This window comes from Cottoperca gobio, chromosome 14 (assembly GCF_900634415.1).
Source record: "Cottoperca gobio chromosome 14, fCotGob3.1, whole genome shotgun sequence".
Lineage (NCBI taxonomy): Eukaryota > Metazoa > Chordata > Actinopteri > Perciformes > Bovichtidae > Cottoperca > Cottoperca gobio.
The window spans coordinates 15,767,206-15,789,565 of NC_041368.1; the positions used below are offsets into that span (position 1 = coordinate 15,767,206).

The window sequence follows — 22,360 nt, forward strand, 5'->3', positions numbered from 1 at the left end:
TGGGGTTGTTCCTGGTGGGTACGGGACTGGACTTGGAGGAGTTGGTCCTGGTACTGGTGGATATGGACCTGGTGGCACTGCACCAGGTGGATATGGGCCCAACACTGCCGGGACAGGACTGGGTGGTGTCGGAACTAGGCCAGGTGGTTTTGGACCTGGTGGTGCTGGCACAGGAACAGGCAGCTATGGACCTGGAGCGGGGGTAATTCCTGGTGTTTATACTGCTGGACGTCAAGGACTGGGGAAAAGAAAGCCACCCAAATCAGGTATAAAGTTCATGTATTATAACACTAAGAACAGCATTTTACTAGAATGGCACTCGGAGATTGCAGACCTCTGCCAAGCTTCAATGGTGCCTTCACGTGCTTCTCGGATGGTCCCGTTTCCCGCGCTGGGCAGTCATTCTTCCGACTTTGTAGTGTTCATGTGCTTTAAGTCGTAATGTGGAAACAACATGGACACTATAAAGAAGATGTGTTGTCTGTTGCTCAGAGCGTTTAAACAACATGTTTAAGTTGTTTTTCCGACTTGAGGGGGGACTCACTTGAATTTTACCTGTCGGGAACACATTTTTCGGATTATTCCGACACCACATGACTGCAGCACAAATGCCCTATCTTGCAATGTTAACAAAAGTGAAAATTAATGTGTGTATCCGCCCAATGATTTGGAGATGCTCCAAAATGTAATGGGTTTTTCCTTGGCCGATGCTACACACTTTCACCAAGTTTCATAAGAATCGGACCAGTAGTTTTTCCGTTATCCTGCTGACAGACAAACAAACCAAGCCGAAAACATAACCTCCTTGGTGGAAGTAATGATGTATAATGTTTTAAGATATATTCAAGCTGTTATCTCTTTCTGACAGGCTATGGATCATCCTCACTGGGTGGAACAGGCTATGGGCAAGGTGAGAAACGTCTTTTTTCTAACACACTCGAACAACTTTAAAACATGCAGATTGTTTAGTGTGTTTCTCTATGTCTTTGTTCATGAAAACATACCATATCTACCCTTATCATTACAAATACAAACAAGACTTACATGCTGGCCCTTATAGCAGTTATAAAGAAGAACAGAGTAATTATAACAAATAGTGCTACATAGATACTTTTGTTGTGCCGTGTATTAACTTTGCATGTAATTTCTTTATATTCCAATATATCTATATGTAGACTTATTTTAACTGAACATTAAGTTAGCAGACTAAATCAGTACTTTTTCTTCTTGCTTTAAAATAAAGCCGGTGATGTACTCAGCTGTGTGTGTAGTTCTTTTAGCTGTTGGCCACACACACCATTCAAAACAGTCCAAACAGATGCAGCCGCTCCAACAGGCCTGTTAATAGTAGTGAGGAATCTCCAGTCAATGACGGAATATTGGACGGAGGGGCTGATTGGTTCAGGAGTAAACGAGATTAGCCGTGGACAAAGACGTAGATGCCACACACACACACACACACACACACACACACACACACACACACACACACACACACAAAACCGAATGCAAGATCTCCCGGCAGATATAATAATGGCAGCTTATAAGGGGGAAACAAACTATGCCTATTTTCTAGGTGCAGGGGTTGGACCTGACAGATATGGACCTGGTGGATTTGGGCCTGGGGGTGTTGGGCCAGGAGGTGCTGGCACAGGAACGGGAGGCTTCGGACCTGGAGGGGCTGGGACAGGAACCGGAGGCTTCGGACCAGGAGGGGCTGGCACAGGAACGGGAGGCTTCGGACCAGGAGGGGCTGGGATAGGAACCGGAGGCTTCGGACCAGGAGGGGCTGGGACAGGAACCGTAGGCTTCGGACCAGGAGGTGCTGGCACAGGAACCGGAGGCTTCGGACCAGGAGGTGCTGGCACAGGAACCGGAGGCTTCGGACCAGGAGGGGCTGGCACAGGAACCGGAGGCTTCGGACCAGGAGGTGCAGGTTTAGGACCAGGAGGTGCTGGCACAGGAACTGGAGGCTTCGGACCAGGAGGTGCAGGTTTCGGACCAGGAGGTGCTGGCACAGGAACTGGAGGTTTCGTACCAGGAGGTGCTGGCACAGGAACTGGAGGCTTCGGACCAGGAGGTGCAGGTTTCGGACCAGGAGGTGCTGGCACAGGAACTGGAGGTTTCGTACCAGGAGGTGCTGGCACAGGAACTGGAGGCTTCGGACCAGGAGGTGCAGGTTTCGGACCAGGAGGTGCTGGCACAGGAACTGGAGGTGTCGTACCAGGAGGTGCTGGCACAGGAACGGGAGGCTTCGGACCAGGAGGTGCAGGTTTCGTACCAGGAGGTGCTGGCACAGGAACTGGAGGTTTCGTACCAGGAGGTGCTGGCACAGGAACTGGAGGCTTCGGACCAGGAGGTGCAGGTTTCGGACCAGGAGGTGCTGGCACAGGAACTGGAGGTTTCGTACCAGGAGGTGCTGGCACAGGAACTGGAGGCTTCGGACAAGGGGGCCAAGGATTTGGAAAAAGAAAACCTTTTAAATCTGGTAAGTAATGATAATACAAGTAAAACTAAAAAGGGTTAGGGTTATACTTATTAGATTTTATTGTTTTATAAGAAAGTAATTTGCAGAACAGTGTTTGACCATTTGCATCTCTTTTTTCCAGGTTATGGAGGAGCAGGATATGGATCAGGTGAGGTTTGGGTTAGGATTAGGGATGGTATATATTTGTTCACATTTATGAAGTATATAGTTGTGCTTATATATTTAAATGTTTCCCAGCAGGACGATTAGGAGGAGGTATAGGAGGTGGTCCTGGTGGAGTTGGAGCTGGACCTGCAGGCTATGGCCCAGGAGGACCAACTGGAACAGGGACAGGCCGTTTTGGTTATGGGCCTGGAGGTGCTGGAACTGGTGGCTTTGGCCCAGGAGGTGCTGGAACTGGTGGCTTTGGCCCAGGAGGTGCTGGAACTGGGCCAGGGGGTTTTAGACCTGGAGTTGTGGCTGGATACGGACCTGGTGGCCAAGCATTTGGGAATAGGAAGCCTCCTAAATCGGGATACGGCTTGTCGTTGGGTGGAACTGGCTATGGACCAGGTAAAACTCTCTATTGATGCCTATAAATAAACAGTTAAATTCTGATAATTACTGATACAAGCTCTTATTTTCACTGGATATTTACCAAACAGAACAAACTATTGAAACAATTATGATTATTATTTATTCCATATTATATTGTCTGATAGACTAGTTTACAATGACAAAATACAATAAACTTGAAGTCTTATCCACATGACAGAACTGGACTGTAAACCTCTTCGGTTTTCATCTTTGTTCCATCTTTATTCAGTTGTTGTTGTGTTTTCCTATTTAATCTGTGCTAAAATAATACACTTACTCTGATATGTTACCTGCTAGTCATGTATAGTCTGAATATAATCTATATAATCTAATTTACTTTAATCCCATCTATGTTCATCAGGTGGTGGAGCAGGAGGGCTTCCTGGTGCAGGAACAGGAGGGATCATTGGAGGCTCAGGTGAGTTTCTTGTTTGTAATGGAAAATGGTGACTAGAATATTAGTACATTTAGGTTTGGCAGAGCACAAACTGAACAAGCACAACTTCATATTCTTCAATGTGCCTGGTGTCTTTGTAAAAGGTGTCAAAGTGTGATAATGTCTGTCAAACATACTAGTAAACTTCTAAGCCAGTAAAGCCTTCTCTCTGCTAACAGTATACTGTGTGTCATGGTTAGCTTATGCTTTCAAGCGTTTGACTGATTTCACTTGCCTGTCCAGGTAATGCAGGAGGAACAGGAGGTCCGTTAGGAACAGGTCAGGGAGTAGGAGGAGGTGCGGGCGGCTTACCAGGTCAGTTTAGGTGGAGCACTGATACAATACAGAACAATATAGTATGAACATTTGCATTTTTATATTTTGAGATTTGAAAACAAATGCATTTACAGACCACTGCACAGTAAAGACCTTGACTGCCTCCTGGTGAGAACGATCTATTCAAAGATGTGTCGTACTAATAACTTACAATAAGGCATTACATGAAAGGGAAAACAAAAACATATTGATCAAAAAGTTGTAGACTGAAGCTTAAGGTTATTATACCTACCCTTTTAACATATCATATTCTAATAAGAGTTCCAACAGTTTTGTACCAAATAATAATCATATCTCAGTCTTATATGTGTTTATAACCTTTTTTTTTAAGTTAAGTGAACTACACATTCTTAATTCCTTGTCACAACCATTCTACAAGTTAACTCCTTTGACAGATATACTGTACATTTACAAATCTTTATTTAGCTATTCCCCTAAATGTATACCTGCTCTCTCTAATCTCTGGATACAGTTAGGTGTTGCTTTACACATTGTCTGTGCAGTTTTAAGATCAAGTAGATCACAACATTTTAAAGCATGTGAGTTAATAAATAGTGCGTTGGTTGGTTCTTAATAATCAGATCGATTTAAAAATGTAGCTCTCACTTTTGGATTAGATTCCCCACAGATTCACACAGTAGGTATTGTATGGAACAATGAGAGAACAATACACTAGATATAGTGACTCTTGATTGAAGATATCTAGTTTAATAGTGAATATAAGTGCATTGTGATGTAGGCTATAATGTGACCATTGTTCCATCAGGGGGTGTTGGGCCTGGCTACGGTGGGGTGGCTGGTGGAAGCTATCCAGGTAAGACACTTAGTCAAACTTAAACTCTCTGTCTTTTTGTCACACAGCATATTCTTTGTAAAGATTAAAAATGATAAGCAGTAAATATTTTTAACATTGTAAATACCCAAAACACTCATGGGCATATGCACACAAAGTAAGAAACAGAAAATGTTGTATCCTGAACATCCGTCCTTGAATGGTGAATATTTGTTTTGACATATTTTCATTTAGGTCTTTGCTTAGATAACAAATGTGACCATTGTAAAGATTACAAATTGTTCATTATGACTGTCTTTCCTGTTATTGTTCCCTAGGTCTAGGATATGCAGGAGCCGGGCAAAAATGTAAGACAACTCAATGTGACCTCAAGGATAAGCAGCTCTAATTAGCTTCAGTCTCTTCATACTGCAGCTAACCTTAGCCCATAAATAAAATTAATAAAGGCTGATCTTTTTTTAACTTGTTTTGCAAAAATTAAGTCATGTATGCTTTTATAATCTCTATAATATAATAATCTCTCTTGTCTCTCATGTCTGCAGAATAAATGTCCTCTTTTTTTATGTCCTTTAGCCAAAGCACAGAAGGCAGCCAAATATGCAGCCATGCAGGCCTTACTGGGAGCTGGTGGCTACAGAGGTAAACATCATACACATTGTATACAGTAAGCCAGATCTAAACACAGTGAAAAGAAATTACTGGACTTTTGTGAGTCAACTAAAAAGTTATAGTTATCATTTAGATCCACACCAGGTGACATACTCAAGATTTCCCCTGAATTTAAATGCTGTAACTTCAGTTGAATTAATGTTCTGCTGAGCAGACTTCCTCTTTCCAGTTTAAAGAAAAGATGGAAATGACACTAACCATGATGAAAGTTACTCTCCACCTCAGTAATTATCTATATGCACTTTGAATTCTACTAAGTGGTGCGGCTTCTAGTGTTAGAAAACCCCTTAGTCTGGTACAAACGTGGTTTTCAGAGAACTGGCATGTTATGAATTGCCCCATAGTGAAACAGCCACAAATTCAGGAACTATGTGGCTGTGTGGAAATTAAAAACCGGACTCTTCTAACTGAGATGTCACTAAGAAGCAAATCTACAAACTACAATGCTTTTTAGTGTGAAGTCTAAACTTGACTGTCTTAAGTTCAGATTTTTAAAGGAACTTGTGTTTTCATGTCGAACTAGTTTAACATGTTTTACAGTGTAGTTGTTACCCATACAAGTGAATAATAATGTGTTTTGTTCTGGTACTTAGGCGCTGGCTGTCAGGGTAAATACTGTGGCAGAAGGAGGAAGTGAGAGACCAACAAACAGGAAGTGACCTCATTAAAACAACAGTGGTGCAATTGCATGATCCCAGATTGTAAATGTCTAACCTGCCATAGAAGCTAAAGCATCAACACATTCCACATGTTACACTTTTCATTAGTTTAGCTTTCAAAAAGAGGAATGGTTCTCAACCAGTTCGACCCGTGATTCTTTAAAACACGGTGATGCCTCGTTTGCAGGCTGTGGTGAAATCTGTCCTTGTCGTGTTGTTATTCAGATCATTTTAGATGTTCACCATTTCATAAGAAAAAGCACAAGTCTGTATGGGCAATACGTTTGTTATGATAGCATTTTTTCTCTCTCCATGAATCTCCTTGTGACTCTGGGGATCCCTACTAAAAGGCTGAGAACCACTGAAATAAAGAATCTAGATTTCTTCTTAAATTGTGAGGCCAAACTGTACTAAAATACGTTTTTTGTTTAATATTGTCGGACATCATTTGTGTTCCTGTGCAAGTATCACCATGAATCCTCCGGGTGAAGACTGATGCCAAGGGTCCCCTTAGGGCAGCTCCTTCAGACCTGTCTGCATGCTGACACAATGCTTTAAAAAAAGAATAAATCTCTAAAGGACATACTTTATCCAGTTAGACTAGACTTTATTTAGGTCTGCAGAGTGTAATGTTTATTTGATTAATTCACTGTTTTAGGCTTTTACATCAAAGTGGACACACTTGGATAATATGTAAAGGCTGCTATTTTGGGGGAACTGTCAACAAAAACTCTTAAGTGGATTTGTTTTTGAGTGCTGTGTTTTGACAGGTCATAATCCGATCCCTGAAAAGCAGTCTGTGTTCATTTTAAATGTGCTCTCAGCAGTATCAACAAAAGTGGAGGCTGAAGGTCCTCAGCTGTTAACACTCGTAAGATTCTTCCACTCCATGCACACCAATAAAGGCACCGTTTTATAGTTACATAACAGTAATTGGTATTAGTGTAAACCTTTGGTTGGTGTGCATATGTCTGTGTTATTAGAAGGATGTATGTGAGGTAATATGATTAGAATACATGATAATGCATTTAAATGGCATCTGAGGAGCATTGATTACTGTGTTTTTCTTTTTTTGATGTACCTCCCTTAACACTGTTTGGAAATTGTTCACGTTTGCTTGTCTTTTTAAATTATGCTGACAAAAAACTTTGTCTATATAGTCTCATTTTACGAATTCAAGTGCATTAATACAGTCATGAGTTATTGTGTGTGTCAACAGTTGTGTACTACTATGATTAATATACGTGCTTTGTTTACTACATTGTGCTGAATCACAATGCAGTCTGTGATGTCATTTGGATGAAAAGTGTAATTGAATCTCATCTTGCATTTGAGCTTAAGTTTGTGTCTCTATCATGTAGCTCGACGTGTGTTTTTAACATCTGCGTACTTTATGTGGCCTATGAAGAAAATGATGCACTTTTGTACACTTTCAAACAATCTCTGAAATAAAGAAATTACCAATGAGAGTTGTTTCAGGCTATTATTATTTTAAAAGTAGCTAGAATAATTGACAATGTTGCACAAACTGTGAAACTGTGAGGAGGGTTTTTGGCATTAGGTAAAAAGAGGAAGCTGCACATTCAGAAGCAGATGTTGGTTTTACCATGTCAATGTGTTGTAAACAACAAACTACGGCCTGGACGGACTAAAAACGTTTTAGCAGCAGTCAAACATTGTCTTCATGGTGACTCATATCGAGACTCAGGAAATAGTACACACGACCACAGTGTAGTACACAGTAGAGTTCAATACACAGCATATTCTGTAGTTTACAGCAGCAGAGGTACAAGCAATGAATCGATCAAGAAGTCCAATAGAGCTGCAAAGATTAGGTGTAAACTATTCAATTAATCTGCAACTATTTTGATTTCAATTTTAATTCTCTGATTTCAGACACAGCTTGCTGAACCTGCCTTGTGAAATGTATACCACTTGTATGAATTACAGTCTGAAGTAATACACTTAGACTAATTGCAGAAAATGTAGATTGAAAAAAAAAGATAGCATAAAAAATGTACTGTCTCTATCTGCTGTCAATTGAATTTGTTCATTACTCTGGCATCTACTGTAGGGTGAGCTAGTTAGTTTTCGCCTAATAAAACATTAAATACTGATCAATGTGAAACATTCTTTTGGTGCTCCCCACAGACGAGCACTGTTATGTCCATAGCCAACAATGTTATGCGTCTGCTGTTGTTGAATTAAAACATTTACAGAGGGAAATGAAACCAGTCCATCGCTGACAGATAGTCCTGGAGAAGGAGTGATCTGACATGCACATCCCACAGACAGATGTGGTTAACACTGTTACATAAAACACAGTCATTGTGTTTCTATTCTCTCATGGCAGATTTTCAAAATTAGTTTAGACTTTTGACTTTCTTGTGCTTTACTGTTACTGTTTGTTGACCCTAAAAGTAATGTCTTAGTCTTGTGCTGTTCATGCCAAATAAATAACAGCACTCATGTGGGTAATCTGAGGTTTATTTTTAGTTCAGACTGAATAATAGCAATGTCTAACTGTTCCCCATTCTACTACTGTAACTGAATTCTCCCTCTGTGTGCTGAATAGAGCGTTTTACTGTAGGAACAGGACAGTGCAGTAATTGGGGCATTCATAAAGAGATTATGTCTGCGCTGATGGGAACACAGCTAATTTCAAAACACACAGACCCGCTGACCCTCTTACAGCACTTCTGAGAAAAACACACACTTAACTCATAATAAACACTCATGTAGCTCCACAGTCTGTGGACTCTGCCGAGGAGTGTAACTGTATCTAGCAGAGGTCTGCATACTGGAAGTAACAGGAGAGGGACGGTGGAGCACAACTTCTATACTGGGATGTATCCGCTTCTCGGCAGCCAGCAGAGGGAGACTGGCCAGCTGATGTCAGTAGGTCAGAGTTTTCTCTCACACAGCTACTCTGAACATTGGAGAGGGAATTCATGTACACAGGAAGAGAGAGAGAGAGAGAGAGAGAGAGAGAGAGAGAGAGAGAGAGAGAGAGAGAGAGAGAGAGAGAGAGAAAATCACACAGCACGTACAGTTGACGGGAAATTAAAAGGAGATAAGTATTGCCACCCAATTCCAGAGACAGAAAAAGAGAAAGAGAGAGAGAGAGAGAGAGAGAGAGAGAGAGAGAGAGAGAGAGAGAGAGAGAGAGAGAGAAACAAAAAAACAGACAACGCCTGCTACCAGTCACAGCAGAATACACATGCAGCTGAAAAGCTCTCTTAACGGGGTGGATTGTTTCTGAGCGTGAATTGACAGGGCACAATGTCACGACGGGACCAGAGGTTTCGGAGAGGAATGAAAGGACGGTAAGAGCCACTGTCAATAATTTGTGTGATGTGTAATGAAAGTGTTCAAGTGAGAGAAAGAGAATCTAAGCAAATTTGGAGTTCCAACATCTGCCATACTTCCTCAAACACAACTGTGCTGTGACAGACAGACACACGAGCAACCTGTTCTTCAATATTCTGTCTACTTTCACATCAACTACGAGTATGTGTATGAGTAGTTTATAAAATCATAACAGGCAAAGTTATTACCTTGCCAGTTATCCAAGCAGCCATAACAAAACTGTTTGCCCAACACAACACAATTAGATCAAAAACAAATGTTTCCTTTTAAGAACTACTGTTTTTTTTAACGGAAATCCAGCAGGGCGACACAAACCATGGCAGGAGAATACGTCACCAGATTGTTACTGTAACGTTTGATCATTTTTCCTGACATCACCAGGTGCTGGTGTGTCCACTTTTAGTGACACAGGGACAGAGAGGAGGTTTATGAGTGGCTAAAGATAGGAAGAGTAAAGATGCAGCACAAGCCAGATGAGGGGAATACTTTCATGAGGTGAAACAGAGAAATGCGAGGAGATGGGAGAGAGTAAGGAACAGAGGAGGATACATTTCTCAGTTTTCTCACGACCAGATGTTTGGGTGGAATCACAGATGTGAAGCTGGGACCTTCCACATCCGTTGCCAGCAGCACAATAACAAAGAAAGAAGGTCAAAAGTAGACCTGCAGCTTTCTGATGGTTTTATTACTTAATTATTTCCTCAGAAATAAATGAGAGGCAAGTCTAACAGATCATAAAAAAGTACCGACCATAGTGCACTGTATCCCCAGCAAACAAAGTATCCACAGCTGCAACTAACGATTATTTAATTATCGATTAGTCTGACAGATATTTTCGAGATTAGTTGATTAGTCGTTTGGTTTATAAAATATCAGGAGATAGTGAAAAATATCCGTCCCAGTTTCTCAAAATCCAAGAAGATGTCTATAAATATCTCGTTTTGTCTAAAACTCAAAGATATTCAGTTTAGAAAGATGTATAACAGAGAAAAAGCAAGAAATCTCCATATTTGAGGGGATGAAAACAGCATTTCTGACATCTTTGCATAAGAAATGACTTTAACAATTAATGGATTATTAAAATAGTTTTCTGTAGATTGACTAATTGACTAATTGATTAATCGACTAATCGTTGCAGCTCTAATCGTATATGTTTAAGACTAGAGACTCCTGTAACGGTTTTAATTTGTTCAAGTCCAACTAAATATGAGTAGCAGTACTGTAAAGTTCACTATCACAGCTATGACATCTATCATGTAATAATTATAGATGTTAAGTATTTACATATTCTGCCAGATGAAGCGATGTGTGGAGCAACAACGGATTCTTTGGACTACAGAGAAGAAAAAGAAGAACTACTAAATATAGTAAACTAGTATAGCAGCTGGTACACTAGTGACACGGCCTCCCACTACTCCCAAAGTAGAATCACGCCACTTTAAGTTGTGTTCAACACTGCACAGATTACCTATTGTCCTGATGCAATCAATAAAAGCTTTTAATGTAGAACATATATGCTTAATCACAGTGAAATTAGGGCTGCAAGTAATTTTTAGTGTAAATGAATCTGGACAGATTGTTTGGTCAACAGAATGTCAGGAAATGGTAAAAACATGTTGATCAGTGTTTCCCAAAGCCCAAGATGACGTCCTTCGAATGTCTTGTTTTATCCAAAACTCAAAGACATTCAGTGTACCGTCAGAGGAGTACAAACATAAAAAACATATTACAAATTTAAGAAGCTGGAATCAGAGATTTTTTTGTTTATTTCTTTAAAAATTACTGCAACCGGTTAATAGTTGACAACCAATCGATGTATCTTTGCTGCTCTAAGTGAAATACTATAATTATAATACTATATATATTACATTGGAGGAAACTCCCCAAATGACCTAATTCTCATTAGAAAATCACCCTTTTCATTCTCTATTGTAAGAACAGCATGACCTTTATGGTTGGGGTTGGGAGAGAGGAAACATAGAGCTGTACTCTATACAGGAAGTCACCTCCCACTGCAGCTGTAGTGTTGCAGAGATAAGGAAGCAGGTTTTTGTTGCACATAGGTATTATTCTTCATTCAGTTTAGGCCAGGGATGCCACTGAAAGTGAACAGGATTTAAGGATTATACTGTCATAATGTTTTTACTTTGTTTAGCTCTCTTTTGCAATCTTTGAGTGGGTATGCCCGTTAACATGTGACCATTACCAGTGAACATCAGACCATGAGTAGTCCTTTTGTGAGAAGCTATATCAGTTTGGCATCCAGCTGAATGTGTCCTGTCACAATGACATCAGCAGTTCAACACATAGAACGGATCATTTTAAAACCATCCCTTGACTGTATGTCCTCCAGGCGTTTGCTGGACAAACTGCAGCTTGAAGTCTCAGCCTCAACTAATACAAGCATCACATTGTCATTCAACACGAGCAGGGTCACAGTATTCAAGAGAGGAGATCACTATCAGTAACATAGAATACAAATGTGTGTTTGATAAAGAGACTACACTCAATCATTTATGGTCCAACTGACCTGGAAGTGTTGTACCTGATCCCGTGTGTGACGATCTCAGAGGTCGACTTTCCTCCCAAGTGTCATGTGTTCCAACCCTGATGAGGCTCACGTTACTTTGCTCAAACACACTTATGAAGTATCTATTGCCTTACATCCTTATATCTCCATGTTCTCTTGTTTCACCACCACTTTTCTCTAGGTGCTGTGAATGTGGCTGCATCCTGTCTCACTGGTACTATGAAAGAGAAGCACAGCTCTACTGTAAGAAGCACTACTGGGGCCGCTATGGAGAGCACTGCCACGGCTGCAAAGAGACCATCGCAACAGGACTCATTATGGTAACAGGATAATCACTGAACATAAGAAAGAAATCAGCATAACCTTAATTGTACCTAAAATTAGGGTTTCAATTTATAGGAATAATTGGAATTATTCTCATTATGGAATAATCATTCTGGAGATCAAATGGAGGGTTTAAACCTTGTACCACAAAGCAATAAAATCCATGAATGTATTGTGTTATTTCGATTAGGCTGCATAGCATAGTACAACTGTTCCTTATCAAACACTTTGTCTGTGTAGGCCACACACTTTACTTTACTTCTATACTACATAAGAGGAAAGTCCAATTTCCTGACCAGTTCTTCCCCACTTTGGACACCTCAGCAGATAATCCTCCAGTATGTTTTTCCTGTTCACTCGTTTCAGTTTTGTTTTTTTACGCAGCAAGTAACAAATTGATTGATAGTTGGTGAGCAAGTTTAAACATAGCTGCTTTATTGATCATTTAAAGCCACCATTTGTTCCAGCTGAGAAGTGACCAAACAAAATGTCAAATTACGTAACTATTCGCAGACAAAATATGTCAATAATCTTTGCAGGATCAAATATTGTGACAACAAATAAGGAATCTCAGCATGGTACACCAACTATTCATCCATTCAAAGCCTTCCTGTCTCTTGGTTTCTTCCTGGTATGAAAGTAAATGCTTTTTTTTTTTCATTTCAACACTCAAACCAGAGGATATCCTCTGAAAACATCCTGACACTACAATGCCTAAATGCAGGAATGCACAGAAACAACTCTTATAATTCTGACCCCACCAAATATCATCTTGTAAAAAACAATATTATGCCCTGAGCCTCTGCATTGTGTTTAATCATACTACCTCGCTGTATAAACAGGTGGCTGGAGAGCAGAAGTACCACCCGGAATGCTTCACTTGTATCAGCTGTGAAATGTTCATTGGAGATGGAGACAACTACACGCTTGTCGAACACACAAAACTCTACTGGTAAGTTTGATGCTGAAAGTAAAAACTTTAAGCAAGTTCTTTGCTTAAATTTGCTCCATATAGGAAGCTAACAAATGTGTTTTAAAAAGTTTAGTGAAATAGAAAAGGTTTTGATCAGAGATATGTAGGTTTGTGATTCTGATGAGTGTTTTCTCATGTATCTCTTGATTTGTCTATTCTGCAGTGGCCACTGTTTCTGTCAGGGTGTAGTATCGGCTGTGAGGTCAGCTTCTCCACTCACCAAGAGTTCCCACACGGTGGCGCTGGTGTCTCTCCCTCCCCATGCAGGAGGCCGACGAGGCCTGACTGTAGCCACTGACCTCAGCCAAGAGAAAGGCCCTCTTGTCACCGTGACAGGGTGAGTCTCTGAATCAAAGAAATGACCAAGAGTGAATTTTCTATTTAGTTAGAGCTCAACCCAAAGAGAGCTGCTGGAAGTGTTGAAATCTTTAAATGTAAACTTGAAACCTACCTATTATTATATTTACTTAATTTACAGTAAGTTTAGTAATTTACAAAATATTATTCTATTTATTGTTTATTAATCACTTATTTTATTGTATTTATGTTGTATATTTATATTTATATTATATTTTATTGTTGTTTTATTAATCTAGTTTTTACGTCACACCCTTTTGCTACTATTACTATTATTATATTTTTTAATTCTATTATATTAAATGTTTATCATTTTTCCGTCTCGCTTGCATTGGTTTGAAATTGTTTTTATTTATTGTCACTTGTCAGTCATCTGTGAAGCGCGTTGAACTGCACTAACATGTATGAAAGGTGCTATACAAATAAAGTTTGATTGATTAAACAACCCCGGCTCATTATCAGTCTTACCTCCACTTATTCACTCATTGTCTTTCTCCCTCAGGTTAGACTCAGCTGCCCACAGCCCTGACCTGCTGTCCTCTGTCCACACTGGAGACCGAGTTCTGGAGGTCAACGGCATCCCTGTCCATAACATTTCCCCAGACGAGGTAGTCCTCAAACTACTCACGATTCATAAATAACATAACTAAATGAGAAGTAATTACACTATGGGTTAGAGGTCCTACTTCTACTCCTACTCCTACTACTCCTCCTACTCCTACTACTACTCCTACTACTCCTACTCCTACTCCTACTACTACTACTCCTACTACTCCTACTCCTACTCCTCCTACTCCTACTCCTGCTACTCCTACTACTCCTACTACTACTACTCCTACTCCTACTACTCCTACTACTCCTACTACTCCTACTACTACTCCTACTACTCCTACTACTACTACTACTCCTACTACTCCTACTACTACTACTCCTACTACTCCTACTACTCCTACTCCTACTACTCCTACTACTCCTACTACTACTACTCCTACTACTACTACTACTACTCCTACTACTCCTACTCCTACTACTCCTACTACTACTACTCCTACTACTCCTACTACTACTCCTACTACTACTACTACTATTTTTTTAACTTTCTTAAAATAATTATTGGTTAAATTTTGTTTTTTTCTTTTTCTTTAATTTCTTGTCCTTAGACATTATGCTTGTTTCTATGAAAAAGAAGCATCGCAATACAATGTTTTTGTTATCTTTGAAAGTTATGCTTCACAGTAAAAACGTTTGAGAAGAAGTTACACTTCCTGGCATCCACAAAAAAAACAACTAATGAAAAAAACTAATCTATCACCAAATGTCAACACCATGTCCTTGCCTCTAGATAAACTGTGTGATCCAGGACACAAACAAACCACTGCAGCTGACCATCGAACACAACCCGCAGTCTCCTGATGACCACCTTCGCTCAAACAATCCCGAGGACAACATCAGCTGTCCCGACCCGTGTGTCCACGAGAAACTTTCTTCGACCCATAAACTCCCGAGTCTGGAGGAAGAGCCATGTGCAGTGGAGGAGACAGATGAACCAATCCGGATGAGCCTCTCACCGCCTCAGCACCAAGGAATCATGGGAATGCGATCCAGACACATTCTGTAAGTGCTGACTCGCTGCTTTCTTTGATTCATTACTCACTCATTTATATTCTCTCTGCCTGAGTCTCTTTTCTTTCTCAGGCGCAGCTGTAGTATAGATAAGTGTCCTCTGTCCCCTGGAGCACTGTCGCTTTTATCTCATAGGAGAGACATGGTTCGCTCAGAGTCTCTCCGTGTGGACCCTGGAGAACGGACCCATCGCATCTTCAGACCTTCAGACCTCATCCATGGAGAAGTGCTTGGCAGGGGCTTCTTTGGACAGGCTGTCAAGGTACCACAGTTACTTTTTTCCATCACATCGTCCCTTTTATTATTATGGCTGACTTTCTCATGACATTTTTAACAACTGTACACCTAGTCGTCAGTTCTTCGTAATATTGATTTTAACCAGCTTTGTGGTTAACCCCTTTCTGTCAAGGTAACACATCAGGTGACTGGGGAGGTGATGGTGATGAAAGAGTTGATACGGTTTGATGAAGAGACACAGAAGACTTTCTTAAAGGAAGTAAGTGGTCATCAGAGCAGGACGTTAACCACAGCAAGTTAACCTCACCACCCGCTTCGAACGTTACCAGCCGTATGGATGCGTTCAGAGTTTATCAGGCTTATAGATATAAGAACGGGCCTGCTACTCCTACTAGTAGGCACAGAAGGCCGTTGGTTATCATCTATTGATATGGTTGATCACTGATACGAATATAAGACGCCACCGCCAGCAAAGGAGGAAATCAGGTGGCGTAGTATAAAGACACACATAGTCTGCGTAGGGTGGAGGTCGGGGTAGACGTTGGGTCAAACAAACACATGACTTTCATCCAGAAGACCCGTGTGAAACCAAAAGTAAGTCAGCACGTTGAAACGTAACAAACATACTCAAACCACAATCTTTTTCTAATCCTTTGAGTTTCACTTTCACTACGTGCGGGTGGGTGCAGTTTGCCCCGTCTGAAGTGAATGTGTTAATAACTGATAACCGCCATTCAATCGGCTGATAACATTCGAAACGGGTGACCTCATACAGTATTTACCCCGGTGGTCACTTTATTTAGGAGAGTACTAAAGGGATAACGGCTCTAAGTTAAGGAAGATCAGTGCTCTTTACTATTGAAATCCACTTTAGATTTTAAGTTGGTAAGAAACCTTTAGATTTTTAAAGAATATTCCCTGGCACAGTTTTAAACCCACCTTACATCATCGAGAGAGTTATTAGGTCACTATTTTATGAGCTTATTTCATGTTGTTACAATGACATAAATCATTTGTTTAACCACATTTCCTCGAAATTTGTTCAGGTGAAGGTGATGCGCTGTATGGACCATCCCAATGTCCTAAAGTTCATTGGACTGTTTTATAAAGACAAACGAATAAACTTTGTATCTGAATACATCCAGGGAGGAACTCTCCGAGAGACCATCATAAAAATGGTAAGTTGAAATTAGTTTTAATGTTTCTTTAAAGTAAACACAGTATGATGGTCACACTCTCGTTGTTGTAGGACAAGGATTTCCCCTGGGATATAAGAGTGGGTTATGCCAAAGACATTGCAGCTGGAATGGTGAGTCTTTCAAGGTTGATATCCAAATCATTCCATAATCCAGTACCAACTTTCCCTAATTTATATAACATCTCTCCTTCTTAGGCCTATCTTCACTCCATGAATGTTATCCACCGAGATCTAAACTCACACAACTGCCTGGTCAGAGAGGTAAACAAGTGTTTCCATCAAACACATCAGCAGTCGGATACACAAACACATCATAAACTAGAAGGGCACTCGGAGAGCCAGACCTCTGCCAAGCCCATTTCCATAAACAAAAAATTATGTATGTATCTGCCGCGTGATTCGGATCCGCTCCAAAATGTTTTTTAAATAAAGAATGAGGTCTATTTGTGGCTGCAGCATGGCAGAAAAGCCTAAGACAAATGTTCTACTCTGCGGGATAATACAGTCCAACTTGAATCGTGGGTTCTTCCTTTGCCTCTGTTACACCCTTCTGGCAAGTTTTGTGAAAATCTGGGCAGTAGTTTTAAAAAATGTGTTGAATAGTCTTGATAGCCGGCTCAAAGTTGAAAAAATCTTTTATATGATCTTGTTAACGAGAAATAGATCATTGTACACAAACAGGTAGTCATCTAGCAAAACAATTAAATATGTTACCTGGGAAAACCTAAATGATAGTTATTTGAATGTTAATGTTTATTTCTTAAATATTAAACCTATACGCAGCTTTAGTTTTTTTTAAGTTGTGTGATTGGTTGATTGATTTCAAAATGATAAGAAAAGGTGTTAGTCTGTATAAACAAGGTCATCTTCAAGCTAAAGCCAGACAAAATATAAAACTGAGACTAAACACTACAAATCTAATTATCAAACTCATCTTCCAAACGGATATTTTAAACTTAATGCTAACTTTTCCTTGCTGCATACGTTAATGATTTCAAAGCTGCCAAAGAAGCCACTAGGTCGATGGGAAACATGATCTGTATTTTGAGAAACTCAAATGCTACACACTACTGCTACACTTTTAAACAAAAATAGACCAGTACGACCCAATATAAACACTCTTAACATGTATTTCTCTCTCTCACTTCACTCTCCTTGTTTAGGACCAGTCTGTGGTGGTGGCAGATTTTGGACTAGCCAGGCTGGTGAGGGAGGAGAGAAATCAGAGCAAAACATCTTCTCTGGAACGGCCTGCGAAGGGGAAACTGTCAGAGCTCCGCAGGCCTGACCGGAGGAAGCGCTACACCGTGGTAGGAAACCCCTACTGGATGGCCCCTGAGATGATCCGTGGTGAGTGCAGAGTGTTCCAGGTTCAGTTGTCTCTGAATCGAGGTCCTCCAGTGCACCTGAACCCAAGTGTTTATCTCTCGGAGCCCATAAGTGAGGCTTGTTTATAGTGGAGGCAAAGAGACGACAGAACACCTATGGTAGCCTGGACTACATTTTCTAAATGTTGTAATAGAGGACATTTATTTATAAAAACATTTTTATACCAATTTATGAGAAAATGTGGCAAATGGCATTGACACAATATTTCTGATTATGAGTAGGACTTTGGGAGGCATGCGAGACCTCACAGCAAAGGTGTGAAGATCCACATTGGTTTTATTTGTTCCTAAAATAAATGTTGCTTTCTTTTTTTAATAATATAATACTTTCCAATTATTTTCTCAAATGCGTTACACCATGATGGTTTGAAAAAAGATAAATACTCTGAGTGAAGTGCCTCTTGATACCAGAAGTGCAGCACTATGGTAAAATATGCAAAGAAGGCTGAAACCTTTTAGGAGACCTGATATTAATTTAAGGTTTAATATGAATACCATAAAACAGGATCTCTACATCTTCAGCATGGTTCATTAAAGACTGTGTTCACATTTTTCAATCTTTCCCCTGCACCTCTCAGGGAAAAGCTATGACGAACGGGTGGACATCTTTTCTTTTGGTATCATGATATGTGAGGTAAGAACATACGGTCAAAGTAAAATATGTTAAAATGTTAAATGTCAAAGAAACACACCTATATTACCCATACTTAATGAAGCATCTTTATCCGTTTTAAAGCAGAGAACGTATCTATCCCTGCCTCTTTGAAGATAATAGGTAGAGTGAATGCTGACCCTGACTTCCTCCCCCGGTCGAATGACTTTGGGCTAAACGTACCCAGTTTCCTGCAGCAGTACCACCCTCCACAGTGCCCCCCGACCTTCGTGCCGCTGGGTGTCCTCTGCTGTGACATGGACGCTGATAAACGGTATGACTGCACAGATCCAACACAACCGCAGACCTAAATTCATATTAAGCAAAGTATGTGACTATTGCTCCGTTGAACTGAGACCAAGTAGCCCACCTCCGTTTTATATTTAGTTTCAAACACATTTAAATTATTCAGCACATTTCAGTTGTTTCAGTTGTTTCAGTTAATACAACAACTAAAGGCCTCACCGCCACTTTAAATGTGATGTACGGTGTACAAAGTCTACTGTACTGATGTGTGTACACACAGTACACAAACAGTGAATACAAAGCAATGCATTACACAAACAAACAGTGCAGAATAGGCTACTAAATATGTCATTAGTGCACTACTGCAATAGAGCTTGTAAGGCCCTACAACTTCTCATCACTACAACTCTTTGTCTTTCAGCCCTTCCTTTTCAAAGCTGGAGGAGTGGCTGGAGAACCTGCTGATGCACCTAGACATCGGTCTGCCTCTGCTCTCTGAGTTAGAGCAGCTCCGCAGAGACTTCTGGCAGAATCCCAACCACCAAAACTGCTCTTACAACCAGGATAAACCCCCTGATTCTCATGAACAAACTTAGTGTTCACACACACAAAGACAGAGCCCCGACCCCAAGCGACTTTTGGACAATGAAAATAACCACATGGAGCCTAATCACCTCACTCAGAGCCCAAACCAAAATAGCACACCTGATAGCCATTCGGACAGGAGAGCATGACAACCATGACATGAGGACTGAGCATGAACAAGAAGGGGAGGAATTTAAGGAACACTCACAAGACAAGAGCCAGACGTGTTGCAGGTCTAAGAGCACAGTCTCAGGAGGGAATGGGTCAGAAGTCTATGAATGTAATATCCCCTCAGGACAACCAGAAGTCCAGGACGAGCCCTCACAACAGCTGCAGGTCAACAACTCACCGGTCTAACAGGCCCATAAGGACATGCAGAGCGCTGTGGGACAAATCTACAGAGGACAGCTCTTTACCCTTACAGGGCACATCTACACAGTTGTGAGGGATACAAATAATGTGTGCCTTTTCAAACAACTGGGAGATGAGTGAAGTCATAGGTTATACAAAGAACCTGAAGAGACACACAATCAGATTTATGTGATATTTTGCATGAAAAGCTGTAAGAAATGTGAATGCCGCTTGATGACCACTGCCTAGCACATTACAATGAACCAGTATTCGTGTGATTTCAACCACAGCCCCAGCGATACTGGATTGGATATCCATATTGACATTTCAGATGTCAGTATTATTTCAATAACAGTATATTGGCTGGTATTTATGAATTAACACAAGCACATAACAGAGACAAATATTTTTGATAAAGATTCCTTAAATTCCCCAGTTTGTCAGCGCCCTCTGGTGGACAGACTACGTAATGGCGACACAGTTTCTAAATTACCTCAAACATCACAGGGTTCTCACAGCTTAAGGCAAGTTAGATTCAACCCTTTTTAATACTTTTTTAAAGCCAGTCAGCATAAAATTTGAGACCAACTTTTCAAGAATCAACATTTTAGAAAAAACATCATTGGTTGAGGCCCTCGAACAGTAAAACTAACGTCTCCCTTGTTAGCATCCGCAACAGCTCATCAAAGATGAACGAGGCAAATCCAAATGTATTAATATTATTATTATTATGAATCCAAACTTGCTGATGTAAGCAGTCTTGTCTGAACTGCATGCAAACGTGGGCAATTTCGGAGTCTGGGAACATTCCACTGAATAAGTCTCCTACTCCCTCATTTGACTTGTATGGTTGGTGTTTTGTCCCCCTGTTCAGACACCACAGTATCTCTGCTTTCAGTATATTCGAGATATGTTCGGAAAACCATTTAAAAATAGATCTTATCAATTATTTTGATAGAATAACGTTTCAAAAAAATCCCACTTCCCATTTTTTGAAAGATTGATTCAATTCCTTTTAAGGCCCTGCGGGAACCCTGTTATCAGTCAACATCTATGAAGATATTAGTATATCTGTGGTAAGCCAAAATTGGGTGCTAATTTGTCGGTCGGGCTCCAGCGTCAACTTTGTCCACAAGCTGTGAAACACATGGCACTTTATACTTTAAGCTAGACTGCATAGGTCAATTATTTATCAGAATGCCTTGTGTATTTTCTTTTGAAATGTTTCAGACCACATCTAACATACTGAGCTGGGTACATATAAAAGCACAACTGTAACTTAATAAAAATAAATATAAATTCATGTGACCTTGATAAAGTATTACTCCTACTTGATTATTAACTCCGTCCTTTTCTAAGGCAGTGCTTTATAATTTAACGTTGATGTCGGCCAACAATTTGTTATTCCAAAAGTGACCACACGTCTTCGGTATTGTGATGTATGCTAGCTTAGTGTATAACACTAATTACATCATAACATTTAAAGGAATAGGCCTGCTTTGGGTGTTGAGGGGCTGTCTTGGTTGACACGCCTCGTCAACATTGCGTGGAAGTCTGGGACAGTGCCTAGGGGTTGGCCAAACCGGGGTGGTGGTTCCCCTATTTAAAAAGGGGGACCAGAGAGTGTGTGCCAACTACAGGGGTATCACACTTCTCAGCCTGCCTGGTAAAGTCTACTCCAAGGTGCTGGAAAGGAGGGTTCGGCCGGTTAGTCGAACCTCTGATTGAAGAGGAACAATGCGGATTCCGTCCTGGTCGTGGAACAACAGACCAACTCTTCACTCTCACAAGGATCCTGGAGGGGGCCTGGGAGTACGCCCATCCGGTCTACATGTGTTTTGTGGATCTGGAGAAGGCGTATGACCGGTTGATACTGTGGGAGGTGCTGCGGGAGTATGGGGTGAGGGGGTCACTTTTGAGGGCCATCCAATCCCTGTACGCCCAAGGCGAGAGTTGTGTCCGGATACTCGGCAGTAAGTCGGACTCATTCCCAGTGAATGTTGGCCTCCGACAGGGCTGCGCTTTATCACCAATCCTGTTTGTGATTTTCATGGATAGGATATCGAGGCGTAGTCGTGGAGGAGAGGGGTTGCAGTTCGGTGACCTGAGGATCTCATTGCTGCTCTTTGCAGATGATGTGGTCCTTATGGCATCATCGGTCTGTGACCTTCAACAGTCACTGGATCGGTTCACAGCCGAGTGTGCAGCGGTTGGGATGATGATCAGCACCTCAAAATCTGAGGCCATGACTCTCAGCAGGAAACCGGTGGATTGCCTACTCCGGGTAGGGAATGAGCCATTACCCCAAGTGAAGGAGTTCAAGTACCTCGGGGTCTTGTTCGCGAGTGAGGTGACGATGGAGCGAGAGATTGGCCGGAGAATCAGAGCAGCGGGGGCGGTATTACAGTCACTTTACCGCACCATTGTGACGAAAAGAGAGCTGAGCCAGAAGGCAAAGCTCTCAATATACCGGTCTATCTTCGTTCCTACCCTCACCTATGGTCATGAAGGCTGGGTCATGAACGAGATCACGGGTAAAAGCGGCCGAAATGGGTTTTCTCAGACGGGTG

At 41.1% G+C, this 22,360-nt stretch overlaps 2 protein-coding genes and 1 long non-coding RNA gene across 6 annotated transcripts; 1 reads left to right on the plus strand and 2 right to left on the minus strand.

The window, feature by feature from the left end:
* Window positions 1-402: 402 nt before the first annotated feature.
* Window positions 403-2,596, minus strand: LOC115018784 (uncharacterized). The gene is made up of 3 exons (XM_029448000.1): window positions 2,588-2,596; window positions 1,592-2,476; window positions 403-555 (listed from the first exon to the last, which is right to left on the minus strand). Exons 1-3 carry the CDS (start codon window positions 2,594-2,596, stop codon window positions 541-543), a joined length of 909 nt encoding a protein of 302 aa, XP_029303860.1. The 3' UTR covers window positions 403-540.
* Window positions 2,597-3,733: 1,137 nt separating this feature from the next.
* LOC115019339 (uncharacterized) lies at window positions 3,734-14,266 on the minus strand. The gene is made up of 3 exons (XR_003833473.1): window positions 13,979-14,266; window positions 13,374-13,498; window positions 3,734-3,833 (listed from the first exon to the last, which is right to left on the minus strand). It is a non-coding gene; the product is annotated as an uncharacterized LOC115019339 (long non-coding RNA).
* On the plus strand, window positions 8,991-21,104 carry LOC115019338 (LIM domain kinase 1-like). 4 transcript variants are annotated; one of them, XM_029448846.1, is made up of 15 exons: window positions 9,000-9,283; window positions 12,038-12,176; window positions 13,023-13,132; window positions 13,317-13,490; window positions 14,013-14,118; window positions 14,853-15,124; window positions 15,206-15,395; window positions 15,543-15,629; window positions 16,417-16,548; window positions 16,620-16,679; window positions 16,764-16,829; window positions 17,732-17,918; window positions 18,535-18,590; window positions 18,725-18,882; window positions 19,276-21,104. In XM_029448846.1, exons 1-15 carry the CDS (start codon window positions 9,240-9,242, stop codon window positions 19,448-19,450), a joined length of 1,956 nt encoding a protein of 651 aa, XP_029304706.1. In that variant the 5' UTR covers window positions 9,000-9,239; the 3' UTR covers window positions 19,451-21,104. The 4 variants fall into 4 exon arrangements, with proteins under 4 accessions (XP_029304709.1, XP_029304708.1, XP_029304706.1 ...); XM_029448847.1 differs by lacking the exon at window positions 9,000-9,283 and adding an exon at window positions 12,720-12,819 and having other exon boundaries at window positions 12,044-12,176; XM_029448849.1 differs by lacking the exon at window positions 19,276-21,104 and having other exon boundaries at window positions 8,991-9,283; window positions 18,696-18,835.
* The last annotated feature ends 1,256 nt before the right edge of the window (window positions 21,105-22,360 follow it).